At 47.2% G+C, this 11125-nt stretch overlaps 1 protein-coding gene across 2 annotated transcripts in view; it reads right to left on the bottom strand.

The window, feature by feature from the left end:
* The window catches only part of BCR (breakpoint cluster region), a 135190-nt gene that overhangs the window by 44985 nt on the left and 79080 nt on the right, over positions 1 to 11125 (bottom strand). For both annotated transcript variants that reach the window (XM_006874921.1, XM_006874922.1), the window contains exons 3-4: positions 3129 to 3233; positions 2191 to 2376 (exon numbers count right to left, since the gene is read on the bottom strand). In XM_006874921.1, the coding sequence (XP_006874983.1) occupies positions 2191 to 2376; positions 3129 to 3233 (291 nt within the window). The remainder of the gene's footprint in view (positions 1 to 2190; positions 2377 to 3128; positions 3234 to 11125) is intronic.

Raw genomic sequence — 11125 nt, 5'->3', positions numbered from 1 at the left:
TAAAAAAAAAAAAGACTGGGTTTACTAGTCTGAAAGAGACTGGAGTAGTAATCTTAGACTATGGTCCTCGACCACCCTTTCAGATCTGGAAACGAACTCACCCCCATGGCCCAATTTTTGGCCAAGAAGTAGACAGGTATACAAACGACAACAACACTACTAAGGTATGCTCACCATAGAATGGTCAATAATTCAAAAGCAAAAGAATAACATTTTCCTAAGGACAAAGTTGAGAAGGAATGGGCAGGTAGTTAGAATGAAAACAGGGACCACAGGGAGGAAGTGGGATAACTGTTGTTGCATGGAGGAGGTTGCAATCATTAAGATGAAATGGTGAATGATTTGTTGAATGTAAAACTGATGATCTAATCTGTAAACCTTCACTCAATTCACAATAAAAATTATTGGAGGAGGACTCATTAACAGCCTGCGATATGCAGATAACACAACCTTGCTTGCTGGAATCAGAGGACTTGAAATACTTACTGATGATGCTCCAGGATCACAGCCTTCAGTAAGGGCTGTACCTCAATGTAAAGAACACAAAAATCTTCACTACTGGACCAATAAATAATATCACTATAAATACAGAAAAGATAGAAGTCAAAGACTTCAATTTGCTTGGATTCACAATCAACACACACTCATGGAAGCAACAGCCGAGAAATCAAACCACATATTGCATTAGGCAAATCTGCTGCACAAGACTGCATTAAAGTGTTAGAGCAAAGATGTCAATTTGAGGACTAACGTGCTCCTGATCCAAGCCATAGTATTTTCAATCACCTCACATGAATGTGACAGTTAGACAATGAAAAAGTAAGAAAGGATGGATGCATCTAAATTACAGTGTTGGAAAAGAATATGGAAAGTACCACGGACTGCTAGAAGAACAAAAAAAATCTGTCTTGGTAGAAGTGCATCCAGAATGCACCTTAGAAGTGAGGGTGGTGAGACTTCATCTCTCATACTTCGGACATTTTATCTAGAGGTTGTAGTCCCTGGAGAAAGCTGACATCTTGTTGAAGTCTTCCTCTTTTTTACTGACCCTCCACTTTACCAAGCATGATGTGGTGGGTCAGCAAAAAAGAGGAATACCTCCAACAAGATGGACTGACACACAGCAGCAACAATGGACTGAAACATAACAATTGTAAGGATGGTGCAGGACCGGGAAGTAAGTTAATTTTGTTGGCCTAGGGTTGCTGTGTAGAGTCCTGATGTGGCGCTGTGGGTTAATATGCTGGACTGCAAAGTCGGTTTGAACCGCAAAGTCAGTGGATCAAGCTCACCAGCTGCTCCACAGAAACCGTATACAGGGTTGCTATGAGTCAGAACCAACTCAATGGCACTTAACAGCAACAACAACAACAAATGGTTGCTATGAGTCAAAGCTGACCATAAGGCACCTAATAACCACCTTTCAGTTAGCAGTCCAATGCCTGCCTAACCCACAGCACCACCAGGACTGTATAGAGTATGATATAAACCAAATCAAACCCACTGCCATCAATTTGATACCAATCCACATAGACCCTAACTAGCAGAGTAGAACTGGTCCACAAAATTTCTGAGACTGTCAATCTTTACAGGGCAGACTGCCTCATCTTTCTTCTGGGAAGCAGTTGGAGGGTCAGACTCTTAACCATTAGGTAAGCAGCACTGCCAAGGCTCCTTGTAGATCTCCATGGAGATATATGAGTATCATGAATCAAATTAATTATCACTTAGAAAAGAAAAGGTAGTGCACACAGGGAAAGGCACACCAGAGCAGACCTGGTGTGAGCCATAGGCCAGACTGAAGGCCTAATGAGGCATGGCCTCTTGCTGCAAACAATTGAGCCTTTAGTCTTGGTTTCTGCGCACCAGACCCACACCTAAAGCTAGTAAGTGGGGTTCGTTCTGACCAAGAGGAACCACCTGGTGCCCAATGCCAACTGAGCCTCAGAAGCCGATGTCATACATCATGGCTACGTGGGAGGCTTAGTGAAATACCTAACTTGCATTTTGCCTCCACCTGTGCCCGCCCAGTTTCCTCTGGCCCAAGTCTCCATCGGGAGGTGCAGCTGGGTCTCTGTGGAGACTGGGAACTCTGAGTAAAGTTGAACAGGGCCAGGGATGACCCCCAAGACACTCAGGCCTCTCCCTCCCTACTCCCCCTCCCGACACACCCTCGGCCCCCAACCTCACCAGCTTCTGGAAGAGGTCGCCGACGCGCTGCTGGTGACCCCACTGCTGCACACGAGGGAGGAGCCCATCATAGAAGTCCTTGTGGATCTCGTAGAGCTCTGGCACTTTAAAGAAGATGGTTTCGATCTGCTGACTTGTCAGCACTGGTTGAGAGGTGGTGGCCGCGGCTTTCAATGGCTTCATGGGCTGGAAGAAGACACCAGTGAGGGGGGTCCAGGGAAGATGGAAAGAGTGAAAGCAGTCCATATGAAGGGGCCCAGGTAAGAAAGCACAGGTGAGTGGGCACAAGTGAGGAAGGCCCAAGTGAAGGGGTCCAAGTGAGAGAGCACAGGTGAGTTGGCCTAGGAAGTAGAGCATAGTTGAGGGGGTACAGGTGAGACATTTGGCCATTTTGCCAGATGCATGATTTGTGGCTATTGTTAGCTGTCCTACAGTCTATCCCTGACTCATACTGGCCACATGCACAACAGAATTAAACACTATTGGTTCCTGAGTCATCCCCATAATCGGTATAGACTGGACTTTTGTGATTCACACGGTTACTACTGTTAATTTTCAGATTTCTAAGCCTTCTTCCTCTCCTTAATCTGGAGGCTCTGCTAAAACCTATTCAGCACCATAGCAATAACACATAAGCCTCCACTGACAGATGGGGGGCGGCAGCACATGAAGCGTACTGGCTGTGAATCGAACCTGGGCTTCCCACATAGACAGCCACTGCCCAGAGGCACATGGTACAGCTACAGATCATGGTGGTGTGGCATATGTGCTTCTATTTAAAACCCCATTAAAATGAACACTTTAGAAGCAGCTTGATTTGGCAGTGAGTCTATCGTGAGTCTCCACGGTCCCTTGAAGGGAACTGACTTTAGGAGTTGGAATTATCTGAGCGTCCTACAGCTGGAGTCCTGCCGACTCCTCTCCACCCTGCTCCTCACCAGCAGCAGGGCCTCCAGGTGGCTAAGGTAAGTCTCCTCACTCGCCAGGATTCCAGATAGGACCCATTTTCTCATCTCCAAGCCCTTCTCCAAGTCGAGCTCACCCTGTGGGAGAAACAGACAGAACTCAGGTTGGGTGGGGCTGAGGTGGACCTCTACTCAGGCCCCGGGAGGTTCCCAGACCAAGAGCACTTACTCATTTGCCGTCACTACTTTAGGTTCTGGAGGGCCACCCAGTGACACTAGAGCCACTTTGGTTTGAATACTCCCGGAAACAGGAAGCAGGAGTCTGGACAGTTGTGCTGTGGCGTCTGCCAACGACTGAGCAGTGGTAGTCCCAATGGCCCAGACTCAGATGGTGAACCACAAAGGACATCCCAGCAAAGGGGCCCGCCACATGGCCACCCAAGCGCTGGCTCCAAGCTGCCCACAATGCCCGCCACACCCGGAATACCTCTCTTCCAGCTGCCTGACCCTTGGACTGACACGGGGCCTGGACCTTGGCAGCACCGCCCCTCAGCACACCCTTCCTGCCACCTTAGGGAGCTGGGCCTGGACTAAGACACCTGCCTCGGAGGAAGCGGTCCCCAGGGCCTGGGTCTTCAGCCTTAAGTCTGTCTTGGATTCTGAGCTCCAAGCACCCTACAGGTGGGGATCCTCTTGTGGGTCAGCTTCAGTGCCCCCTCAAATGCCTAAAACACCTCTGTCAATACATCTACTTCTAACGACAGAGCTAAGAGGTGCTGGAGGCCAGTGCAAGGCACAGCCTGCATAGCTGGGGATGCAGCTCTAAGCCCCTGTGTGACGATGAGGCTGAAGGCAACAGGAACCACCTAGGATTCCTGCCCCAGCTCCCACAGCTCGCGCCCTGGCCAGTGGTGAGACAATGATGGTCAGGAACCCCACCTGTCACCACAGGAGGTGTGCCCATGTAAGGAGGTGCTGGCATAGCCCTGACCACTGGTCTTCTTGGACCACAGGTGAGAAAAACTCCCAGGTGAAGAATGAACCTCTCTGTCATTCACTTCCCAACTGGGAGAAGTGATGCCCTCGGGACACAATCTCTGGGAGGGTGGGAGCTGTCCTGGGCTCCACTTTGCTGAAGGCAGTAATATGTTGTCTCTATACAGACCACATATCCCCTGGGCTGGAGGCAGTTCCTCCCTCTCCACGTCCCCACCCCTGTCTAGTAACAGGAGCTCTGAGCTTGGGTACAGAGCACGGCCTGCCCCAGGAGCCCCATGGCCCAGACACCTGTGCCTTGCTTAGGGCCTCAGCTACTCAGGCTGTAAATGGAAACCTGAGTCCCTGCCTGTTTCTACCGTCTGGTCCCTGAGGCTTTGTCACACACCCATCCTCAGGTCATCCAGAAAGCTCTCCTAGGTCCCTGCTTTGCACTGGTAATCTTCTGTGTGTATATGTGTGTCCATGTGTATACGTGTGTACATATGTGAATGTGTCTGTAAATGGGTGTATCTGTACATGTCTGAGAGTATGTGCATATGTGTCCATGTGAATGTACATGTGTATGTGTTGTGTATGTCTGTATGAGTGTCTATGTGTATATATGTGTATCTATATGTGTATATGTTTGTATATGTGTTTGTGTACATCTGTGTGTCTGTGAGTGTCTGTGTGCATATGTCTGTATGTGTATGTGTGTTTGTGTCTGTGTGTTTATGTGTGTTTGTGTATAACTATCTGTGCATTTCTACGTATGTATATATGAGTCTGGTGTCCTGGTGTGGCGCTGTGGGCTAATGCGTCAGACTGCAAAGTTGTTTGAACTGCAAAGTCGGTAGTTCAAGCTCACCAGCTGCTCCTTGGAAACCCTCTACAGGGTTGCTATGGGTTGGAATCGGCTCAACAGCACTTAACAACAACAACATATATGATGCTTGTGAGAATATGAGTGTCTGTATCTGTGTTTGTGTATGAGTATCTGTATTTCTATGTATGTATTAGTGTGTGTGTACGAGTGCTGTGTATATGCGTGTATTTCTATGCCTGTATGTGTGTGGGAAGGAGCTCGGGTAGCGTAGTGGTTACGAATTGGGCTGCAAACCTTAAGGTCAGCAGTTTGAAACTACCAGCTGCTCTGCGGGAGAAAGATGAGGCTTTCTGCTCCTGTAAAGATTTACAGCCTTGGAAACCCTGTACAGGGTCGCTGTGGGTTGGAACCGACTCGACGGCACTTACCAACAACATGTGTGTGGGAGTGTATGAGTGCTTGCATGTGTTTGTCTGTGTCTGTCTGTCTGTGTATAGGGAACAGCAGTCAGGTGCTTGGTTTAGAATCTACTCCAAGGACAGGATGCTAGGCCTGTACCACTGGGATCTGGGGGGCAGCAGGCCCAGACGTGGCCCCAGGGCCGGCTGTGCCTAACACAGTGCCCACAACATGAAAGCAGAAGTGCTAGGTGAAGGTCCTCCTTACGAGCACTAGTAGAGACAGATGGGCTGGTATGGCCACCACTGTGTACAGCTGTGTGTGTTCACACAGACGCTCAACCCAGTCTCACTGCTAGCTCATGGGCTTTCTCACTAGCTCCAAGGTCTCGTGGTCTAGTCAGTGTAATGCACAGTGCCCAGGGGCAGAGGCACAGCTGACCCTGCTTCAGGAAGATAAGTGGAGTGATGACAGGGCCCACTGGTAGCTGCCCACTAACCCAGCTCCTGTGGTGAAGAACAATCTTGCACTATGAGCCTGTGGGTTGGCGAGGGTCCGAGAAAGCCGCAAGGGCTAAGCCCCACCCATGAGAACTGAAAGCTGGGGGAAATCAACACAGGCAGGGTGACACTCCCTGTTCTGAAGGGCACAGCCCGTTCCAGGAATAGCTGGCAGGGAGCATGATGGAATCGGTGCCAAAGGGCTGGCGCAGCCAACATCGCCTTGGAGAAAGGAAGGAAAGAGCGGAGAGAGAGGGAAGAAAGGGCATGGCACACGTGGTTATGCAAGGAAGGGCTGTGCATCCGGAAGCAGTCTCAGAGGTGGAAGGATACTGGGGGCAGTAAATAGATGTCAGGACAGGAAGGGGCAGGCTCCAGACTGGGAAAAACACACAGACAGCAAACATGGAAACACTGAGTGCACCACACCGTGGAGTACTGTGGGCCTTAGCCAAGGTGGAGCTGGTCCCATACACAATGGACCCGGCACCACACTATGGTCACTGCATAAGGGATGTTGTGATCTACAGGGTTTTCATTGGCTGATTTTCCAAAGTTGATGACCAGGCCTCCCTTCCTAGTCCATTTCAGTCTGGAAGCTCTGTTGAAATCTGGTCAGCGTCACAGCAACACACAAGCCCTCCACTGACAGATGGGTGGTAGCTGTGCATAAGGTGCACTGGGCAGGAATCGAACCTGGGTCTCCCTCATGGAAGGCACAAATTCCACCACTAAGCCACAACATGATGGGGTTGTGTGGAGATAAAAGCAAACTGGCCTCTGAAAAACCAACCATGCACCAAACCCAGAGCTACTGAGTCAATTCCAACTCATAGCAACCCAACAGGACAGAGTAAAACTGTTACTTAGGATTTCAAGGCTATCAAAGTCTCATCTTTGTTCTGCAGAGCAGCTGGTGGGTTTGAACCACTTGCCTTGAAGTTAATGGCCCAATACTTAGCTCACTGTACTACTAGGGTTTTTGGCTTCTGACAGCAGGGCAGGAAAAATAGTTGAGGGACCTAAGAAAACAACACACCACCACCTGTCAGACCACCGCCCTGTCAGGCTGGCACACAAGAGCTGACAGAGTGAAGTGTGAGGCACCCCCACCCTGTCTGCTGCTGATGGGTCCTCCCACGCTTCCTTCCCCTCTGGGTAGGGGCAGCCCTCAGTCACAAGTGGGCTGCATTGCACAGCACCCCAGGCTGGGAGTGGGAGAAAGTTGTCCACCCCTGCAGGCAGGTGGCCTGATGCCTAGCCACTCTGCGGGGAACACAGGTGTTATGGATTGAATTGTATTTGCCCCAAAACCTAACCCCTAACCCAGTGGGGCAGGTTTTCCCTGTCTTCTAAGGTAGACACATGTCAGAGACTGCTGTAAAGCAGTGTGACCGCACACTGGGTCAGGCATCGGCATGCAGCCGGTACATGGTGATGCCCGGGAGTTCACTCTCACACAGCATACCCAAGTGAGAGGTTGCCAACTCGGAGCTCTTCAGAAACAGCCACAGAAGGACAAGCAGCAGCTTTGCAGTCAAGGGCAGCCCCAGAGCAAAAGAGCTGCAGTGGCACGCTGTCCCCAGCTCCATCTTGAATCCAGGTGAGCACTGCCTCCCTGTTGTCTGTGGCCCAGAGACCAGGCAAGCAGACAGGGCAAAAGGACCAAGGCACACAGAAGAGGAGCACTCTGGGGGCAGCAGCTTGCTCAGTGGGTGGCCTGGAAATGGATGAAGGAAGGAACCCAAGAAAACAGAGGGGTGTCCTTCCTCAACTATAGCTGGAGGAACATGGCTGAGCCCAAGAGCATTGCAGAAGCACCCTATTGGTAGTCAGAATGTGGGACAAGGCCAGGTGTACACCACTACAAAGCAACTGCGTCCATCTTGCAATGACCCCAGGGTGACAATCTGACATGAGTGGCCAGCCCGAGCCATGGGCCTTCTCAGAACATGCAGCCGGGCCCCTATTTGAAGCTTTGTGGCCTTGGGGAAGCCACTTTTCCACAGCTCAGTTTGCACATCTGTAAAGTGGAGGCAGGAAGACCAACTGCTGGAAGAAAAACCTCATGGGTGAAGTGTAAGATCAGCAAAATTAAGGGAAACCCTCCATGACATGGACCAACACAATGGCCACAGCAATGGACTCAAACATTCCAATCATCCTGAAGATGGCGTGGGACCAGGCAATGATTTCCTTTCCTGCTTTGAGTCGGAATCACTGTGACAACAACAAATAACATTAAAGTGGAGGTGACCTCAACCCTAGTTCCACGGGACTGTAAAGGGGGACCAGTGAGAATCACAGTGTGTTCTAGTGTGGTGAGCACTATGTGACAGAATTCCTGGGACACAGCCAGCTCTGTATCCTGAAGGCCCAACGGGCTGAGATGGTAACCTGCTGCCTTTCTCCCCACAATCAGCTCAAGGCACCGTATACATGCTGCCTCTCACCTCAGATGGACTGTGATGGTTAAGGATGTGTGTCTACTTGGCTGGGCCATGTGATATAATGTAATCATCTCCATGATGAGATCTGCTAGGAGCATCCACTCAGTTGAAAGGAAATTTTCTCAGATGAGTGGCCTGCTTCAACTATATACAGATGCTCTGGATCCTGCATCTGGCTTATCATCATCTGACCTTCAGATCCTTGGGCTGCAGTGTTGGCTGTCAATCCTGAGTTGTTAACTTCTGCAGCCTGCCATCTGATCAGCTGTGAGTCAGCAGCCTGCCATCTGATCTTGGTTTCATCAGTCTCTATGTGGACTCTATCTATATATATTTTGTTGTTGTTGTTGTTAGGTGCCATCAAGTCAACAGAGATTCATAGTGACCCTATGCACAACAGAACGAAACGCTGCCTGGTCCTGCATCAACGTCACAATTGTTGCTAAACCTGAGCCCATTACTGCCGACACTATGTTAATCCATCTAGTTGGGGGTCTTCCTTTTTCCCTTCGACCATCCACTTTACCAAACATGATATCCTTCTCCAGTGACTGGTTCTTCCTGATAATATGTCTAAAATATGAGAGACAAAGTCTGGCCATCCTGGCTTCCAGGGAGCATTCTGACTGTGCTTCTTCCAACAGAGATTGGTTTGTTCTTTCGGTAGTTCATGGTACTTTTAATATTCTCCTCCAACACCATAAATCAAATGCATCAATTCTTCTACAGTCTTCTTCATTAAATTTCCAACTTTCACATGCATATGAGGTTATTGAAAATATCAAGGTTTGGATCACATGCACCTTGGTCCTCAAACTGACATCTTTGCTCTTCAACACATTAAAGAGGTCTTGTGCAGCAGATTTGTCTAAAGCAGTACGTTGCTTGATTTCTTAACTGCTGCTTCCATAAGTGTTGATGGTTGAGCCAAGCAAAATGAAAGCTTTGACAACTTCAAACTTTCTCCATATATATGGATGTTGTTTATTGGTCCAGTGGTGAGGATTTTTGTTTTCTTTACATTGAGATAAAACCCATACTGAAGGCTGTGATCTTTGATCTTCATCAGTATGTATTTTCAGTCCTCTTGGCTTTCAGCAAGTAAGGTTGTATCATCTGCATATTGCAGGTTGTTAATAAGTCTTCCTACAATCCTGATGCTATGTTTTTCCTCATATAATCCATTTTCTCAGATTAGTCAATCAGCATACAGATTAAATAAATATGGTGAAAGAATATAATCCTGGCACACACCTTTCTTAACTTTAAACCATTCGGTGTTCCCTTGTCTGTTCTAACAACTACCTCTTTATCTATGTATAGGTTACTCATGAGCACAATTAAGTGTTCTAGAATACTCATTCTCCCCAATGTTGTCCTTAGCTTGTTATGATCCACATAATTAAAAGCCTTTGCATAGTCAATAAAGCACAAGTAAACATCTTTCTGGTATTATGTTTTTAGTCAAGATCCATCTGACGTCAACAATGACATCCATCATTCCATGTCCTCTTCTGAATCCAGCTTGGTCCTCTGGAAGTTCTCTGTCAATGTATGGTTGCAGCCATTTTTGTATTATTTTTAGCAAGGTTTTATTTGCATTTGATATTAATGATATTGTCCAATGATTTCTGTATTCCATTCAGTCATTTCTCTTTGGAACAGGCACAAATGTGGATCTCTTTCAGTCAGTTGGTCAGGTAGTTGAAAGATTTCAATTTGTATTCCTAGTACCTTATTCTTTGCCAATGATTTCAATACACCTTGGACTTTTTCCTTCAGGATCATTGACTCTTGATCATATGCTATCTCTTGAAAAGGTTAAACACGAACCATTTCTTTTTGGTACAGTGACTCCGTGTAATCCTTCCATCCTCTTTTGATGCTTTGTGCATCATTCAATATTTTGCCCAGAGAATCCTTCAAGTCGCGGCTTTAATTATTTCTTCAGTTTCCTCAGCTTGAGAAATGCTGAGTGTGCTCTTCCCTTTTGGTTCTGTAACTTCAGGCCTGCAAATATTTGTTAAAATATTTGACTTTGTCTTCTCGAGCTGACCTTTGAAACGTTCTGCTTAGATCTTGTACCTTCTCATTTCTTTCGTTTGCTTTAGCATCTCTATGCTGAAGAGCAAGTTTCAGAGTCTCTTCTTACATCCATTTTGGTCTTTTCCTTCTTTCTTGTCTTCTCAATGACCTTTTGCTTTCTTCCTATATTGATGTTACTGATGTCATTGCACAACTCTTCTGGTCTTCGGTCTTTAGCATCTAATGCATCAAATCTGTTCTTCAGATGATTTCTAAATTCAGGTGGGATATGTTCAAGGTCATATTTTGGCTGTGTATTTTCTTCAGCTTCAGCCTGAACTTGCATATGATTCACAGTCTGCCCCTGGCCTTGTTTTGGCTGATGATATGGGGCTTTCCCACCATCTCTTTCCATAAATATAGTCAATTAATTTCAGTGTATGACATCTAGTGAGGGCCATATGTATAGTTAATGGGTATGGATGTTATTTTATCACAGACAGCACTGTACTTCAAGACAGATTTTTTTTTTTTTTTAACTCTTCGTGGGATGACATCAAGAACATCATACATCAAGAAAGCAAAAAGTCATTAAGAAGGCAAGGAAGAAGGAAAGGTCAAAATGGATGTCAGAAGACACACTGAAACTTGCTCTCCAGCGCAGAGATGCTAAAGCAAATGGAAGAAATGAGGAGGTACAAGAGCTGACAAAATATTTTCAAAGATCAGCTCAAGAAGATAAAGTCAAATACTATAACAAAATGTGCAAAGATCTGGAGTCAGAAAACCAAAAAGGAAGAACATGCTCAGCATTTCTCAAGCTGGGGGAACTGAAGAAAAAATTCAAGCCTT

This window comes from Chrysochloris asiatica, unplaced genomic scaffold, assembly GCF_000296735.1.
Source record: "Chrysochloris asiatica unplaced genomic scaffold, ChrAsi1.0 scaffold00306, whole genome shotgun sequence".
In the NCBI taxonomy this organism is placed as follows: Eukaryota; Metazoa; Chordata; class Mammalia; order Afrosoricida; family Chrysochloridae; genus Chrysochloris; species Chrysochloris asiatica.
Note: the sequence above shows the minus strand (reverse complement) of the source record. Positions and strands in the feature narration are given on the sequence as shown.